This window comes from Haliotis rubra, unplaced genomic scaffold, assembly GCF_003918875.1.
Source record: "Haliotis rubra isolate DU_JTF1 unplaced genomic scaffold, ASM391887v1 Scf743, whole genome shotgun sequence".
Lineage (NCBI taxonomy): Eukaryota > Metazoa > Mollusca > Gastropoda > Lepetellida > Haliotidae > Haliotis > Haliotis rubra.
Genome location: NW_025767461.1, coordinates 56,366 through 76,239, shown reverse-complemented (window position 1 = coordinate 76,239; position 19,874 = coordinate 56,366). Strand labels below are relative to the sequence as shown.

The 19,874-nt window shown below is 43.0% G+C and overlaps 1 protein-coding gene across 1 annotated transcript; it reads left to right on the top strand.

Moving 5' to 3' along the window:
• The first annotated feature begins 158 nt into the window (after positions 1-158).
• On the top strand, positions 159-18,347 carry LOC124259952 (polyunsaturated fatty acid lipoxygenase ALOX8-like). The gene is made up of 15 exons (XM_046694174.1): positions 159-2,129; positions 2,945-2,989; positions 3,637-3,765; positions 4,990-5,087; positions 5,483-5,615; positions 6,180-6,275; positions 8,288-8,384; positions 9,473-9,590; positions 10,581-10,673; positions 11,353-11,413; positions 11,734-11,839; positions 12,687-12,778; positions 14,535-14,711; positions 15,759-15,967; positions 17,470-18,347. The coding sequence occupies exons 1-15, from the start codon at positions 1,632-1,634 to the stop codon at positions 17,582-17,584; spliced, it is 2,067 nt and encodes a 688-aa protein (XP_046550130.1). The 5' UTR covers positions 159-1,631; the 3' UTR covers positions 17,585-18,347.
• The last annotated feature ends 1,527 nt before the right edge of the window (positions 18,348-19,874 follow it).

Below are 19,874 nucleotides of genomic sequence, written 5' to 3'. Positions count from 1 at the left end.
TAGCACGCTAGTCCGCCCTGCTCTCTCACCTGTCAATGCTGCGAACAAGGAGCATCTATATATAGACATATATATGACATCCACTGAACACCTGAACACAACGGAGAAGCAATAACGTACTGCATAATATATCGTGTTTTCCATTCGGTTTTGTTTAATCACTGTTGGTTAATATCGTGGTGAGTTTTATTAACATCTGTATATCACCAGCTGTTGCCATGGCATGTGAGGGCTCACTGACAACATGGGTAGATCCAACATCACGGCAAGCAATGGAAATTGGTCACATTGAAAGCTTGCAACCAATTTGTGATTTAATAGTGTTTTTCCCCCACTGCACAGAAGGCCTGGCATTATCCAGGGTGTGTCTCGAGTCTTCCTAGTCCGACTTGGAGCTGCTTATGTGGGACCCTTCCGTTGATGTGAGCAAACGAAAGATAGTATTGGACGTATGTTATGTTGTGTACATATTGTGGTTCCAAAGGATGCGACTCGCTGCTACACAGAGACGGATTTAGTTGCTCTTACTGTAAGTTGACTTACCTGTGGTGTGCCCGTCTGAACTCCAACAATGACTTACCTGTAATGTGCCCGTCTGAACTCCCAACATTGACTAACCGTTAGTGTGCCTGTCTGAACTCCAACATTGACTTACCTGTGGTGCGCCCGTCTGAACTCTAACATTGCCTTACCTGTTGTGTGCCTGCCTGAACACCAACATTGACTTACCTGTTGTGTGCCTGCCTGAACACCAACATTGACTTACCTGTTGTGTATCTGTCTGAACTCCAACATTGACTTACGTTGTGTGCCTGTCTGAACTCCAACATTGACTTACCTGTGGTGCGCCTGTCTGAACTCCAACATTGACTTACCTGTGGTGTGCCTGTCTGAACTCCAACATTGACTTACCTGTGGTGTGTCCGTCTGAACTCTAACATTGCCTTACCTGTTGTGTGCCTGCCTGAACACCAACATTGACTTACCTGTTGTGTATCTGTCTGAACTCCAACATTGACTAACCGTTAGTGTGCCTGTCTGAACTCCAACATTGACTTACCTGTGGTGCGCCTGTCTGAACTCCAACATTGACTTACCTGTTGTGTGCCTGTCTGAACTTCAACATTGACTTACCTGTGGTGTGTCCGTCTGAACTCTAACATTGCCTTACCTGTTGTGTGCCCGTCTGAAATCCAACATTGACTTACCTGCTGTGTGCCTGTCTGAACTCCAACATTGACTTACCTGTTGTGTGTCTGTCTGAACTCCAACATTTACTTACCTGTAGTGAGCCCATCTGAACGCCAACGTTGACGTACCTGTAATGTGCCCGTCTGAACTTACCTGTGGTGCGCCCATCTCAACTCCAACATTGACGTACCTGTTGTGTGCCCATCTCAACTCCAACGTTAATGCTTCCTCTGTTATGTGACTGAGTTCAGACAGGGTCCTGCCGTAGCACGGTAAGGCTGTGACGTGTGGTATCTGAAGTAAAGAAGGGTTCAGATGATTTCCAGTGATCATATCATATACCTTTCACAGCTATTTGTCCCTCTACACCTAACGCTAGTTGGTTTTGAGGACAGTCAAGACTGGGTATTCTTTTACACTGACATTCTGTATTTAATCAGATGAAGTGTTGTTGCGGACGTATACTGACGATGTTCCGTGTGTGTGTGCATGCTGTCGACGTCAAGGGCGAGGCAGGGACCGCCAGTCTTCACATTATACTCCATGACGACTACGGGGAAGCGTCAGAGAAGGTGACTTTACACAACATCCTTCATGCCGACATGACACCGGGGAGAGGACACATGTTTGAGACCAACATCCAAGTCAAGAAAGGCCTGTCCAAAGTGCTACGGAGACTGGAATTGTGGCGGGACAAGAGCGAGCCACTCACTCAGTGGTTTGTGGAGAAGGTGGCACTGAGTGGACATGGGACTCAGACTCTGTTTATCTTTCCTATCTTGAGATGGTTGAAGGCGGACACTCACTACCTGTTCAAGAACGCGGACATATGTTGTCCCCCTCAAGATGACCAGCTGCTTGAACAGAGGCAGATTGAGCTGGAGGAGACGAGGCAAGTCTACACTGCTGTCGCCACAGATCCGTCACTTCCGGTTAAGGTACGTATTTGGAACCAAAGCAACTGTCCAACTTGAGAATGTTGTTTAAGGCTCATCGTGTAAGGCTCCTAGTCTAAGGCTCCTCGTCTAGAGGTAACTCCACTTGAGGCCAGTGCGTTTGGAGACGTCGTCAATAAGTGTTAGTTTTCGTGTTTGTCTGATCCTTGTTGGGAAGCGTGGTGGTAAAAGTGATGACTATGAACCTCAGTAGGGTAGGGCTAATTCACGTACATTTGTTAATTATGTCATTGCCTCATTGAAACCGTATTCCAGTAATAAAGAAAGAATGTGAATGAAGGGCAGATCGACCACTACATGGTGGTGTGTAGAGCGCAGGTCACGAATCAGTTGAAGTTAAGCAACGTTGGGCACGGAGAGTCGTTGGATGGGTAATCGTGTTTGGCAGCTTAACTCCTGAGAGTTTCTAGGACTTCAGTCCTGCTCCACAGCGAAGCACATGTGATACATGTGGTCTCACCTTAGGCAAGTGAGTTTGTTCACACTTGCGTCTGTTCACCCAGCGGAAAATGGGTACCTGATGGGATATCACGTGACTATAGCTTTCTAGCGCACAACAGACAGCTTGGGTTATCCGGGGTAATAATAATGAGAGTGTAGCGCTTTGAGCATCCCCCTCCGTGGTGCGGAATTCAGCGCATTATAAATGCCCTCATTATTATCATTATCAGATCGAGTTTGTGTTGAGAAGTTAGATAATGGAAATGTGTTCCTGCCCCTCTGACCACTATCCCTGGTGTATGTTATTTTGTGTGTTGGTTCAGGAATATTGTAGTTGCTGTATATGTCATTCACAGGCTGCAGGACTGCCGGACGATGAAGTGTTTTCCAATGAACTGAAGGTAATGGATTACACAATAAGATTTACGATAACGCATGTGAACCTAAGTGGTGTTGAATTATCCGTTTGTTGGATATTTGGAGAATATTAGCCGAGTGTGTTTTTATATCCTGAAAATAATATATGTTATGAATAACAATTATCCTTACTCACTCGTATTTATTCATAGCACCTGTCGGGATGGAGCCTACTGAAAACACTTCTGATCCTTCATTTGAATATATATATATATAAATATATAATATTCATTTGAATATATAAACATCCAATAGGTCCCGGGGAAGTCCCTCACGCTGATGCCAACATAGGAGGTGGAGCAGCTTTGTGGTTACATCGTTAGTACGCTGTTCTGAATTTACATGTTTCATTTGACATTGAACTCTGCAGATAACCTGATGCTGATTGACTGACTCAGGTGGGGTAAGTTCTAACACCGTATATAAGTCTTTTATTCCTAGTACAGGCCACAGGTCCATACACGGAGAGAGAACATTCACAATGCATCAATTAGCTTACAAAGGGGACCGCAAAAACTTGAATGATATTACACGTACATATTTCGAATTATTTGAATACATATGTTAGTTATGCTTATAGTGGTTTGAAAGTACTGCTGTATGACGTGCTGGGTACATCATATCTTCACAGAACTCGTTTGACCTGGAGAGGGCGTTTGAGAAGTTGAATGACAGACTGGCATGCTGGAGTACGGACAGTTGGGACAGCATCAACGACATCGGTTGTCTCCATCAGTCACTGGATATAGAAGAACCGCAGGTAAGATCAATCAGTGGGCATTGAGGAACCGCAGGTAAGATCAATCAGAGGACATAGAGAAACTGCAGGTAAGATCAATCAGTGGGCATAGAGAAACTACAGTTAAGATCAATCAGTGGACATAGAAAAACTGCTGGTAAGATCAATCAGTGGACATAGAGAAACTGCAGGTAATATCAATCAGTGGACATAGAGAAACTGCAGGTAAGATCAATCATTGGGCATAGAGAAACTACAGGTAAGATCAATCAGTGGGCATAGAGAAACTGCAGGTAAGATCAATCAATGGGCATAGAGAAACTGGAGGTAAGATCAATCATTGGGCATAGAGAAACTACAGGTAAGGTCAATCAGTGGGCATAGAGAAATTACAGGTAAGATCAATCAGTGGGCATAGACAAACTGCAGGTAAGATCAATCAGTGGGCATAGAGAAACTACAGTTAAGATCAATCAATGGACATAAAGAAACTACAGTTAAGATCAATCAGTGGACATAGAGGAACCGCAGGTAAGATCAATCAGTGGACATAGAGAAACTGCAGGTGAGATCAATCAGTGGACATAGAGAAACTACAGTTAAGATCAATCAGTGGACATAGAGAAACTGCAGGTAAGATCAATCATTGGGCATAGAGAAACTACAGGTAAGATCAATCAGTGGACATAGAGAAACTACAGTTAAGATCAATCAGTGGACATAGAGAAACTGCTGGTAAGATCAATCAGTGGACATAGAGGAACCGCAGGTAAGATCAATCAGTGGACATAGAGAAACTGCTGGTAAGATAAATCAGTGGACATAGAGAAACTGGAGGTAAGATCAATCAGTGGACATAGAGAAACTACAGGTAAGATAAATCAGTGGGCATAGAGAAACTGTAGGTAAGACAATCAATGGGCATAGAGTAACTGGAGGTAAGATCAATCAGTGGCCATAGAGAAACTACACTCAGGAGGCAGTACCGTGAATAGGAAAACTGCAGTTGGCACAATCACTGGTTACAGAAGAGATGCAGGAAGGCACAGTTAGCCGGCACAGAGAAACCCCAGGTAGGAGCAATCAGTGGGTAGAGTACACAACAAGGTATTGACCTGTTTTGCGTTGCTATCATCGCTCCATGTCTGTATAATGCAAAAAGTAAAAGTAGTGCTATATAAAAGAAAGATGTCCTTTGTGAATACTATGCTCTGTGTAAGTGCAAATGATCTGTGTCCCTCACAGGGTGTCTCTCACTGGCAAGAAGACTGGTACTTCGGCCAGCAGCGTCTCTCTGGCTGTGACCCCACCCACATCCGTCTCTGCACCCAGATCCCTGACAAGTAAGTAATGACCCCACCCACATCCGTCTCTGCACCCAGATCCCTGACAAGTAAGTAATGACCCCACCCACATCCGTCTCTGCACCCAGATCCCAGAAAAGTAAGTTCTGACCCCACCGACATCCGTCTCTGCACCCAGATCCCTGACAAGTAAGTTATGACCCCACCCACATCCGTCTCTGTACCCAGATCCCTGACAAGTAAGTTCTGACCCCACCCACGACCGTCTCTGCACCCAGATCCCTGACAAGTAAGTTCTGCTGATGCCAACTATATTTGTTTTCAGGAATGAACTATTTGTTTAAAGATATTCGTATGAAGAATGTTGCAGTAGCAGTAATATTCACCAGTGACGAACAGGTATTCCTATATTCCCTCATTGTTATCTCCCCTAGACTGGCTGTGACGGAAAGGATGCTGTTGCCCATGCTGGAGGACCACGACCTTGACAGCGTCATTGTCGAGAAGAGGCTCTTCATCATTGACCACTATCTCCTTCATCACCTTCAGCAGTGCAATGGAAGGGTGGTCAGTGACATCGCAGAAACACTTTTAGCGAATATCTATTACTGGCTTATACAGCTTACAGTTACTTTAAGATAAATCTGTTTAAAGTAAATGTGCGAGAGAATGTGCAGTATATTCATGTGTTGTATTCTTTTCTTATAGGATGTTGTCATGACATCAATCACCTGTTTGGCATACCCATAGTTGTTTATTCAGAGGCTTCTATTGTACAGCCAACTGTGGAGGAAGGCACTAACCTCACAACATATATTACATTGCAAGGGGCACGGGTGCCCCATTGTCCAAGGCGCCGCGACTCTCTGTACAGAGTTACCTCCTTGGGTATGCTGATCCCATATGGTCATGGGTCCGAATTTCCAGAATCACCCAGATTATGTTTCTGAGTTTCTCAGCATCATACCCTTGCTCGAAGGTTTCCCTGAAACGCTAAACTTCTGAAACTTCCAGTCCAACACTTAGCTGACACGCTGTGATGTAACTGGAATACTGTTCGAAGCAGCGTTAAAAAACAACAACTCACAGTTAGATTTTAAAAAAAAGGATAGCTGTAACGTGTGTTCACAGGTATGTGCACCGATTGCATTGTTCCTCCTCAACTCAGAGAGTCAGCTTGTTCCCATCGCCATACAACTGTTCCAAGACCCGGGACTCAGGAACCCTGTAAGTAGGTGTGAGTGAGTGAGGGTGTGAGGTCGCCAACAACATTGTAGTTGTATCAGAACGGCCATGACGGTGACAGACATACATACAGTGTGACACTGAAGTACAGGTTTGCCCCACCCCTATGTCTAGTGTAATAAAGTACAGGTTTGCCCCACCCCCGTGTATAGTGTAGTAAAGTACAGGTTTACCCCACCCCTATGTATAGTGTAATAAAGTACAGGTTTGCCCCACCCCTATGTATAGTGTAATAAAGTACAGGTTTGCCTCACCCCTATGTATAGTGTGTATAGGTTTGCCTCACCCCTATATATAGTGTAATGAAGTACAGGTTTGCCCCACCCGTATGTATAGTGTAATGAAGAACAGGTTTGCCCCACCCGTATGTATAGTGTAATGAAGTACAGGTTTGCCCCACCCCCATGTATAGTGTAATAAAGTACAGGTTTGCCCCACCCCTTTGTATAGTGTAATAAAATACAGGTTTGCCCCACCCCTTGTATAGTGTAATAAAATACAGGTTTGCCCCACCCCATGTTTAGTGTAATAAAGTACAGGTTTGCCCCACCCCTTTGTATAGTGTAATAAAATACAGGTTTGCACTACCTCCATGTATAGTGTAATGAAGTACAGGTTTGCCCCACCCGTATGTATAGTGTAATAAAGTACAGGTTTGCCCCATCCCCATGTTTAGTGTAATAAAGTACAGGTTTGCCCCACCCGTATGTATAGTGTAATGAAGAACAGGTTTGCCCCACCCCTATGTATAGTGTAATAAAGTACAGGTTTGCCCCATCCCCATGTTTAGTGTAATAAAGTACAGGTTTGCCCCACCCCTTTGTATAGTGTAATAAAATACAGGTTTGCACTACCTCCATGTATAGTGTAATGAAGTACAGGTTTGCCCCACCCCTTTGTATAGTGTAATAAAATACAGGTTTGCCCCACCCCTTTGTATAGTGTAATAAAATACAGGTTTGCACTACCTCCATGTATAGTGTAATGAAGTACAGGTTTGCCCCACCCGTATGTATAGTGTAATAAAGTACAGGTTTGCCCCATCCCCATGTTTAGTGTAATAAAGTACAGGTTTGCCCCACCCGTATGTATAGTGTAATGAAGAACAGGTTTGCCCCACCCCCATGTATAGTGTAATAAAGTACAGGTTTGCCCCATCCCCATGTTTAGTGTAATAAAGTACAGGTTTGCCCCACCCCTTTGTATAGTGTAATAAAATACAGGTTTGCACTACCTCCATGTATAGTGTACTGAAGTACAGGTTTGCCCCACCCCTATGTATAGTGTAATAAAGTACAGGTTTGCCCCACCCCCATGTTTAGTGTACTGAAGTACAGGTTGCCCCACCCCTATGTATAGTGTAATAGAGTACAGGTTTGCCCCACCCCTATGTATAGTGTAATAAAGTACAGGTTTGCTCGAACCCCTATGTATAGTGTAATAAAGTTCAGGTTTGCTCGAACCCTAGTCTGTCTCACAGTCCCTGAACCACATAATTTCCCCTACTGCCAAGCCCTCTCTGCAGTGCTAAAGCCCTAAATAAAGCAAGTCTAGATTTCTTCAGGTTCTGAATCTCTGGTCTCCTTAGGGCTCCTTTTCAATATAAATGGGCTTGTTTGTTACTATCAAAATTATATATATTCAGAGACTAAGCCTTAGTCTACTCGAACCCCTATGTATAGTGTAATAAAGTTCAGGTTTGCCCCATCCCCATGTATAGTGTAAGAAAGTACAGGTTTGCCCTACCCCCATTTATAATGTATTGAAGTACAGGTTTGCCCTCAACTATGATATTATGGAATCACGAGGACACTGATTTAGACATTTTACACACTTCCATAAACGTTCATAAAAGACATTTTTTTAATAGATGGTCTCTCATCTTAACTCTGTGTATCTGTCATTGTACCCAGAAACTTTAGATTGGTGTGTTCAGTGTATTTCAAATAATATACACTTTGTTTTACCTGAACATAATCAACATTCATTTTTAGGTGTTTTTCCCGAACGACCCCTGCGGTGTGTGGAGTTTGGCTAAGCAGTGGTTCAATAACGCAGAAGCTCAGATCCACCAGGCGTTGACCCACTTCAGTACGTGAGTCGTGCTCTGCTAGAACATATAATTATGTTAGGTCTAAGTTGTGGATGGAACGTAGTCAAGAACACAACTAAGGGCTCTGAGTCCGTCTTAGAAGCTTTATCAACAACTTTGTGAAACAACAAATATATATTTACTGTACAATTTCAATCTTCCACAAGAAGGTAATAATATAGATAAAGTTGCTTATAGTATAATTACAATTCATAGAGTTATACTTCATTTGCTATTCACAAGATATATTGCATCATGGCCACGGAGCATACACATCAAACTTGATATAACCAGTCATCACAGCACTTAACAGTTTTTTTAGTTGTGGGTTACGCAATTACAATCCTTGGAAATGCACTTAGGTAAAAGCATCTTTCAGACACCCCAATATATACAGGAACATGTTTTACCATCTATGATAAGCTGCTACACATTGAAACACATTGTGAAGCAAGCTTAACCACCTACCTTGGATCTAAAATGGCATGGAACGCTAATTATAATCAGAATACAAAATGTACAGATTGTCTAAATCAATGATACCCTGTTCGCATGACGCTTTTACATACGTGTGTATTTTTTAAATGGTGTGTAAATTAGCTCACGTGTGTAAAGTGGTGCATGCGAACGTGGTATTAGATCAATATATTTATCTGACCCATTTTGCGAAGGAAATCATTGTCAACAACAACAACTTCAAACCATTACTCAAAATTACACCACCACCAAATGTATAAATTCAGCTAGAATGAATATTGAATTATCTTTCATCAAAGATATGTTGTAATATATACCTTGCATAAATAAACAAGTGCAACTAACCATTCAACAATTCAAAGATTTCCAAATGATGACTGACCTCTAGGACATCTTGTCTTGGGAGAAAGACAGCAAATGAACAAATTATTCTCATGTACCTAATTTCAACATTCAATCAAATTGTTGATCTTCAGCCAATGAACCTCAAGGATAAGACAACACACCTGACCTCATCTGAATATGGCTTGTTTTTGTCGAAGTGAATATGATTTAACTTTTAAAAATAGTGTCAAACCAAATGGTTTAAGGTTGTTTGTGGGTTTTTCAGCTGTGTGTCATTCACTGATGGAAGGTATTTGTATCATGTCGCACCGCCACCTGGCGGAGAGCCACCCCATCTTCAAACTCCTCGCACCGCACTTCCACCAACTCATCACCAGCAACAAGTAAGTGGAGAAACCAGACAATCATCTTGAAGCAGCACATCCCAATTTGCCATTAAATGGTGATATAACATACATTAAATACTGAGAGAAACAAATAAAGGATCACAGGAAAATTCAAGCGTTCCTTTATTATTTTCTAATTTTCATTACCACAGGGCTATTCAAAGCTGGTGATGAAAACTGGAAAATATTAAAGGAACGCTTAAATTTTCCTGCGATACTTTATTTGTTTCTCTCAGTATATGTGGCAGGCTGGTGGGTGACCGGCTATGTTGCCCCATCGTCCATTATTATAGCAATACTGGCATAAATAAGGTAAGCTCGGAGGAGGCAACCCTACAAATAGCTGCACCTGCACGTGGAAGGCATAAACAAGGGCCCCCACACTGGCGACAGGTCTCCTGACTTCCACACATACTCTGTTATCATTGCAGACTTTCGCGTACTATTCCATTTCAGTGTTGGTTTGAAGTTAACCTTGGCACTGTATGTGTTTTCACAAATATCGGTAACATGCTGGCAGTAAGCAACATGGGGCCTGATATTGATTAGTGTTAATTATTAAACAATCAACTTTATTTTCGTCCCAGTTGAGTTTCACTGTACAACACTTGATCCCACATCCCCTACGACACAAACTGTTGCGATAAATCCCTTGGTTTGAGATCTGTAAAGTGAATGTGATCTATCATATCTCCACGGCGCTTCGCGTATACTTACTGCTACTATCTGTGTCTATCAGGGAATTCAGAATGGACATTAAAAGATAGTTCATTGACCGTTAGGATCGGAAGCGTGTAGTGCATCACCTAGCTTAAGTGCTCATGATATCACCCTTTCGTTTGCATGCACTATATTTGATTACTTTCTGGTTGCATAAAGAACTCTACCCTGTTTTCCCCTTAGGATATGAAATTGGACGAAATATGAGCTGAACATTTGACCTGTAAACCTCAGAGACCTCTGTAGTACTCTTGTCTGTCCTGGCAGGTTGTGTAGAGAGCATATACTCCAGTCAGGCGGACCGATGGACGCTGTATTGAGCTGTGGGGCTGGGGGAATGGACACCATCATCAGACGAGGGTAAATACTCCCCACCACATTTAAAACAACAATCTGGCTCATCAAACATCCGGATCAGTAATTCCTGACTATGAGTTATCTCCCTTTGCTGCTATAGCGACGTTCTATACAGTGTTTCTCAATTAATGTGTACAGTAAAATATGTATTGATAGCACATACAAGGCATGTTTAGATACACGTAAATCCTAAACGGAATACATTATTTGGTGTTTTCTATTTAAAGACGCATGGCGTCTAATCACATGGCATGAGCGATCACCACACAAACCTGCGGGATGATAGGGCGCGCCACAGTACCTGTGTTAAACGAAAGACCATACAATATTATATGGTCTCTGGTTAAACTGTACATACTCTATTTTTCAGTAGCATATATGATAAATGAATATATTTGATATATTATGAAAGACACATGTTGCCCCACAGTGTTGGGTTCAGCAGGTCACAGTAGAGTAAGAACTGCCAGAAACCCTGAGTGAGTTTGTGTTGGAATCCCAGATTCGCCCTGATTAGGTTTTCAGCTTTGTGAATACCATACCCCTGCTCATTGGTTTCACCAGAGTGGTAAACATGTCAGACCTGCATTACTCCAGGCGTTTCTCCCACATTAAACAGACACGCCGTGATGTAATTGAACTCACTCACTCATTAACTTGAACTTGTCGAGTTGCCTTCCAGGCTCCCTCTATGGAGAATGGATGTGGAAGGGAGTTTACCGGAAGACTTGAAAGCTCGAGGGGTAAGACGGAGACGTTATGTCATATTTACGTTATACTTGTGGGGTAATTTACTTTGATGGGAACTCAAAGTGATCTATTGATACCTTAGACACACAACGCTTTTTAAACAGCTTGCAGAGATACCTCAGATATGCGTTCAATAAAGGATAGACACGATAGAAAAACTGATGAAGCTTTAGCTCTTCACGTCGATGACTGGGGTCCGAATCGAGATTATCGCTTAATGGCCGGGGCGTGATACCTGCTACTCACTTTGCCGCGAGAACACTCTGTAATATTTTTCTGTTTTAATCACATAATATGCCTGATGATGTCCCAGGTGTTTGGCAGCGATGTCCTCCCTGGCTACCACTACAGGGACGACGGCCTTCTCATCTACAACGCCATCGTCGCTTACACCACGAAGTATATCAATATCTACTACGGTGGGTGTATGTCGAAGTGTCAAGACTGCAGAAACAATCCAGAGTTGCGTCCCTTTGTTCTTTGGTTCAAATGCCAGTTCTCTCACTCTGCAGAAGTAAAAGTAAATTAGAATCTCTTTGTAAACAAATACACGGAATAAGATATTTTCATTTTCGCTTATACAAATACATAGAAAATTATAAGAAAAAGTGTTTCCCATTTAAATATAATTAGATTGAAAAGCACAGCTGATGTGTTCATGTGAGTGAGTGAGTGAATGAGTGAGTTTAGTTTTACGCCGCACTCAGCAATATTCCAGCTTTATGGCGGCGGTCTGTAAATAAACGAATCTGGACCAGACAATCCAGTGATCAACAGCATGGGCATCGATCTGCGCAGTTGGGAACCGATGACATGTGTCAACCCAGCCTGACCACCCGATCCCGTGGTCGCCTCTTACGACATCATGGGTTACTGAAGGCCAATATTCTAACCAGGACCTTCACGGGTCGATGTGTTCATGTGTGTATCATAAGATTGTATATATGTATAAAGAGTAAATTTTGTATAATCAAGTCTTCTACAGGAGGAATATTTTTAAATATTCATATTCTGCGTAGCAGCCACATTCGAATGAAAGAAATGCTGATAGTTCAGGGTATTGGCATGAAACAGAATATGGTGCTCCCCGCTGTACGTCCTTCAGATGTCTCTGTTGAAACCTACGTAACACAGATTTGCTCAATCTGTCCTATTCTCTATATTATATAAAACTAATACAGACTATATTTGGTCAATATATGTTTTAATGCCCCCCAATAAATCAATAACGTTTTTCAAAATAGTGATATATATTCGAATTTCCAGACTATGAAGAAAAGATCGGACAAGACTTTGAACTTCAGGCATGGGCATCCGAACTGACCAAATCACGAGAAGATGGTGGCTTAGGAATAAACGTTTGTATAGTCGAAACCTGCAAATGGGCATACAAAAATCTAATTTTATGATTATGTTTCTTTGTGTGTTGTTTGTGCGGGGTTCCGGGTCGTTTCACCTGGGTTGTTTCATCCCAGTTCCAAACTGGGTCAATTCATCCCACATTAGGGGTTGTTTCACGCCAACTAATTGAGTATACATGGAGAATGGCATTAATGCTGAAATCTCTTAATCCTAATTAGGCAATGTTTTTACAACAATCATGTAAATGCTACTGTGTTGAGATGGCACATCGGACTTAAGCTTATATCTCATCTCATATTTGGACAAGAATTTTCCATCAAATTTATTGTGACGTTTCAACTTAAAATCAAAATGTCATTACTGCAACGGTCATAAATCTAGTCATAAATTTTGCTTAAAAACAGCTATGAAGTGAGAAGTGCTCGGCGTCACATATTTAGCTGTGTATAAGTATATTTGGTTATCATGCCCCCTTGATATAATGCCATATTTTCTCCTGCACAAACAGCGGCATTATATGAATGAATGAGTGGTTTATTCTCATGACTGACTGACTGAGTTTGGTTTTACGCCGCTTTTAGCAATATTCCAGCAACATCACGGCGGGGGACACCAGAAAGGGGCTTAACACATTGTGCCCATGTGGGGATTCGAACCCGGGTCTTCGGCGTGACGAGCCAACGCTTTAACCATTAGGCTACCCCACCGCCCCTTATTCTCATGAAGATCACAATAGTGACATAGAGCAAAATACAAAGTTTACGTACATATTTGTATATACGTAGACCGGTTTTCACATAGTTGCTTACCATTAACATGGCTGCTTTATGCATACAAGACATAAGGGATATAACTCTGTCTAATGATGGATAGATACAATGGTAGTTGGCAGAAATGAATTTCTTACTTTTTAAAATATTGACAATATTTAACTTGCAGTGAAGTTCATCTCCTATTGTATTCTTATACAGTGTACATAATCTTTCTTCTTTAATAATATTGCACCATCTACCTGTTTCTATTGGGAGTTTATCGTTACAAGTTCTAATATAGGTAAGCAAAATGCGTACATTAAATGGAAAGTGTAATAGATAACTTTTAAGGTATGGAGATAACTTAAACATATTATAATAGTGCCCTTTAGTAGATTTTGATTTACATTCGTTAAAGTGTAAAACTGGTTACATAATATAGACTTAAGGTTACTTTTAAGCAAAATCTTACTTGTAATGTCTAAGTTTGAGTCCAGGGTATACTGTACTTGCTATCGTCACTGAAGGACGTCACCCGACCCAACACAGCCATTATAACTGATATAATTATTCAAACAATCTGAATATGCTGTTTCGACACTATATATAGATGAATAAAATATTGAAGCAATTTTATAGTTGATAATAATAATATTTTTTTTGCTGGGGTGAAACAACCCCTAAATTGGGTGAACGTGTTTAGGGTGGAACAACCCGGGTGAAACGACTTTGGGTGAACGTGTTTGGGGTGAAATGCCCCGTTATTTACACTGTTTGTCGAATCATGTTGGCATCCCAGTTTTGCTCGATTAATAGGCCTGAACATGTCGCAATGTTTGTTCAACTTCTAACTGCCTATCAAAGACTTGATTAGGTGCAGCTGATCTGACGCTTATCAGAGACACATACCACTGTAACCCTATACCCAGCCATTTATTGAGGCCGATACTTAAATGAGGAGACAATTCGAGTCGCAGTATTCCATGGTTTGTCCGTGCAGGGCGTGCCGGGTCAAGGTCGACTGTCAACCTACGAACACCTTGTCCAGGTCATGGCAAGCGTCATCTTCACGTGCACCGCTGGCCACGCAGCTGTGGGGGGTCGGGCTACATGCGAGCAGTACGCCTTCCCCCCATCATACCCCACATTTATGAGGGGGGCACCACCCTCTGAAAAGGTAGGAATATTTACCTGTTTGCGTCGTGTATATCCACTAGAGAACTATTGTTGTACGAAGAAGGCAGGTCATGAGATAGATGGCCAACTCGCAAGTTGAAATTTGTTCAAGGCATGAACAGAGGCATTGGCAACTGTCATGGGGGGTAATTATTGGGTTCGGGGCGTTTCATAAACTCCATAATATTAATCTGGTTTATATTGCAACGAGGGAAATGTATGAACAATATCAACGTTTGGGGTTGGTGGGGTCGCCTAGTTGTAACGGCGTTCGATCGCCAATGCCCTCGATTCCCCTGATGGATACAGTGGGTGACGCCCCTCTAGTGTCCCACTCCGTAATATCACTGGAATATAAGTAAAGACGTTTTCAAACATACGTATTCACTTAGAACCACACCATCCCGTGTAAGCATGCTGCATACCCTTTGTCACTCTTATCTAGCGGTCCCAGGTAAATTGGTATCCCCAGTTGACTCTGAGCAATATGGCTGAAATAATGCCGATGTGACGTAAAGCCCAACTCAACTCAACTCAGTACCCTGAGCCAGTTGTATTCAAGACGTCAGTATCTGTGATCGCGCCCCGTGTATGAAAAAGCCTAATCTTATCAAATGCACAGTGTCACACATTTTCGACAATATTTTGGCCTATATTAATACAGTAAAGGACTCATTATACCTTACGACTTGCCTGAAATCGATAATTGAAACTTCGAGCGAACAGATTCCAAGCAGAGAACACTTGCCATATATGGAATGTAAACAATTGCTCCGCACATCGAAAACTGTCGCACGCGGTGTTGTCGGTGTTTGCCGAAATGGTTTCGGCCGGTAGAGGGGGCGAGAGTCGATTTAATGCAACATCGCATTAATTCATTCGAACTTTTAAGTTAATATAATCTAAATACGTAATTTTATTTGGAATACATTATATGGTAGCTGATAGTTAGTATCATTTAGAGAAATGCATTATGTATTTTAGAGAAGTGTGGTGTGATATAGCGCCTTAAATTCAATCCAAATCCAGATATTTACATATGTTGCAGAAAAAGACGAAACGCAGGGCTATTATTTTGGCGTTATGTCTTCAGGGGCCTCGAGCCGAGCAGGACATGCTTCAGACGCTGCCAGACCAGCACCAGTCTGCACTAGCCTCCATTCTGAGTTCGAATCTGTGCGGCGTTCTAAAATGTCCACTAGGAGAGTCTCGTCTTCAGTATATCACGGATCCTTCAGCCACAGATATATGTCTCAAGTGAGCGGTATTTTGTTCTGGTAGAGGATACTCATATGGAGAAGTCCGCTATATTCTAATTGAGAATCGCTCTCATTCACCATATATGATAGCTTTCGGTGAAAACAGAAGAACGTTTTGAATTCATTCCAAGCAAAACAGTATTTGTTCCGTCATCAGTTCTGTCGTGTTTGTCTTGTTAAAACCCACCCAGAGACAGCTGTTCATATTTCTTCCTCGCTGAGACCAGTTAGGCGAGACATTGTCACTGAAATCAACCACCTCCTCGCCCATAGGTGAAAACAACACTCTCATGACTAGCGGTAAGGTTTGACTGGTAATGCCTTGCTATGTATTCGATCCAGCAGTAGGTGTTACAGTGTGTGACGTGCTTTAGTCAACCTGTAGCCAATACATACTTGCAGGGATGGAAGTGAAGCAAGGACCTCTACTATCCCGAATAGCGACAACACATACCACTACCCATCTAAAATTCTACAAGCCCGTTGACATATACTATCCCAAAAAAGAAACGCATATGCGTTTTGTATTTTTTAAAATGTATTAATTACCTTTTGTGATAAAACAATCGTCAAAATATGTAACAAAAGTGTTGATAACATGATTTTACACAATTGCACAAGTAAAAAATCGACTTTACCTGAAAGTGTTGATTTTGATAAGATTTCTTACAAGGATCACAAAGGCATCGCCATAGGCAACCGAAATCACCTTCCAGTTGAAATTGTGCAGCCAAGAGCATGCACTGTCTGGCTATAAAAACCCAGATTACTTTCGGAAATCGGTATTCGTTTAGAAGGAGTTTCAAGGTCAAATCACAACGCCGCGTCTTAACTCTGCGACACGGAACATCGCCATTAAAAAGAATGCACGCTGGAGATTACCAATCTTCTGTTGCCAGGCGTCTGAATGTTAGTTTGAGCACGATATCACCGCTTGCAGCTCGTTACAACCAAACAGGTGTAAGAAATGACCGTCCTCGTAAGGGCAGAGCTCAAGTCACCACTGCAGTCCAAGATCGGTACATCCGGGTACTACATTTGCTTGTTCGTACTGCCACGGGTGAGAGCACAGCAGCCAGGGTGCCTGAATTTCGGAGGATATCCGGTCAAACTGTACGGAACAGGTTGAGAGAGATTGGACTGAGAGCCAGGAGGCCCGACGTCGGGACCGTGCTACGTCGTCACCATCGCGCTCAGCGTATCCGTTATCTAAAATTATCAACTTTGTTGTATAGACATTTCCTTCTTCTAAACCGATGTAAAAATTCATGCACTAAAGTCTAATGGTGGACGAGTTATACATGTTTGAAAATACAGCATTTTCTGGCCTATGCGTTTCTTTTTTTGGGATAGCATATTATATCATCAAAACTCCTTCTGGCTGGCATGCAAGTGCAAATGTCATTCCTGAAACTGATACAATGTAGCATTTTATTAAGATTGATGAACAGGAAAGGCTTCTGTAGTAAGACTGGTCTTTGTTTTTTATTTTTCGTCAAGGTTTCAAGAAGAATTGGAAGAGGCACGCTATCTGATCAACTGGCGCAACAAAAAGCGTGTTTGCCCCTACACGTGCCTGAACCCCAAGTCAATTCCCAGCACACCTTTCTCGTAACACATGTCTCAAGCGGCTCCAACTCGCTCTCTACACGTGTCTGGATGTCAAGACGTCACCAACACTTCCATCTCGTACCGCTGCCCCGCTCATGCCTCCGCACGTGTCTGGACGTCTTTACGCTGGCTCGCTCCTGTCTCTACACGTAGCTGGACGCCTTTACGCTGGCTCGCTCCTGTCTCTACACGTGTCTGGATGTCAAAATTTAACCCAACACTTCCATCTCGTACAGTATCACCGTGCACGTCTGTGTCCGTATCATCACTGGAACTAGCAAACCTGTCATCTGCAAACTAACGAAACACTGGGCCCATGACATCTGGTAGACGAGTTTCAGTGACGGAGGACGTGAATCAATAATAATGATAGCAAAGAGTCAATCGTTTCGGCCCCAATGTCATATGTGTTCCAGTGAGAGGTATCCGTTATAGTGAGGTTCTGCTATACGTTTGAAAGGAAACTGTCTATTGTCTAATGTTGAAACAACACCATGAACAACGTTTGAGACGTGGAAAGCTGTTTCTGTGGTGATGCTATGAAACCCGAAAGCGGAAGGTTTCACGTGTATCATTTTGAGTTTCCATAATTCAGCAGCTACGTATGTAGTCTGTATAATGAGTGAGGCAAGCCGTGGTGGTGCTTCAGTCGTACACAGCGCTACCACACCCACCCACATCCCTAAAACACACTCACACAAACACACAGCGCTATCACACCCACCCACACCCCTAAAACACACTCAAACACACAGCGCTATCACACCCACCCACACCCATAAAACACACTCACACAAACACACACTCTCTCTCACACACACAGCGCTACCACACCTACCCACACCCCTAACACACACACTGTCTCTCTCACACACACAGCGCTACCACACCTACCCACCCTAACACACACACACACACACACAGTCACTCACACACACACAGCGCTACCACACCGCACCCACACCCACTAACACACAAGCACGACCCACTCTCTCTCTCTCTCACTCTCACCAACGCTACCACACCTACCCACACCCCTAACACACACTCTCACACACACACACACACACACAGCGCTACCACACCTACCCACACCCCTACACACACTACACTCTCTCTCTCACACACACACACTCTCTCTCACACACACACACACACACACAACGCTACCACACCTACCCACACCCCTAACACACACTGTCTCTCTCTCTCACACACACACACACAGCGCTACCACACCTACCCACACCCCTAACACACACACACACACTCTCTCGCTCTTACACACACACTCTGTCTCTCTCTCTCACACACACAGCGCTACCACACCTACCCACACCCCTAACACACACAAACTCTCTCTCTCACAGACAGCGCTCCCACACCTACACACACCCCTAACACACACACACTCCCTCTTTCACACACACACACACACAGCGCTACCACACCTACCCACATCCCTAACACACACACACACACACTCTCTCTCTCTCTGTCTCTCACACACACACACTCTGTCTCTCTGTCTCACACACACAGCGCTACCACACCCCTAACACACACACTCTCTCTCTCTCTCACACACACACACACAGCGCTACCACACCTACCCACACCCCTAACACACCCTCACACACACAACGCTAACACACACAGACACACAGCGCTACCACACCTACCCACACCCTAACACACACACAGCGCTCCCACACCCTAATACACGCGCGCGCACGCACGTACGCACGCACACACACAACATAGCTCCAAGACACATGAGAATCCTCGTCATACTAAGGCTGCGGTAAGATACCAAAGTCCTTGGGTTTCACCGAGGTGGTACACGCCACATCAGATATCAGTCCGGGATATCAATGTATTATGTTGAAACCCATGTCACCCCCTCACCATGGAGCATATCCCTACTCTGTGTATATTGATATTAAACTCATGAAGCCATTATTTGGGTTTTGTTATTATTACTTTTTGTAAAAGGAGGAAGAGGAAGTAACCCCATATTGCATGTATGCAGCAGTGGAATTCAGAAAGGCAGAAAAGGTCATTCAATATTAAATCAATCAGTCTAAATCTGAGAAAACTGGCACCTGAAAGGAAGAGGTGTGTTATTTTGTTCAAACGGACGTGGAAAATCTCCAGTATTTGTTCAATACAGCAGAAAATAGAATTAGAGTATTGGTTACATCTGCTGTGCTACATGGGGGAAGAGGAGAATACCAAGGTTGAAGGCAGGTGGTTGTATATAGGCTGGACGAGAAGCGAGAAGGGCACTTGTA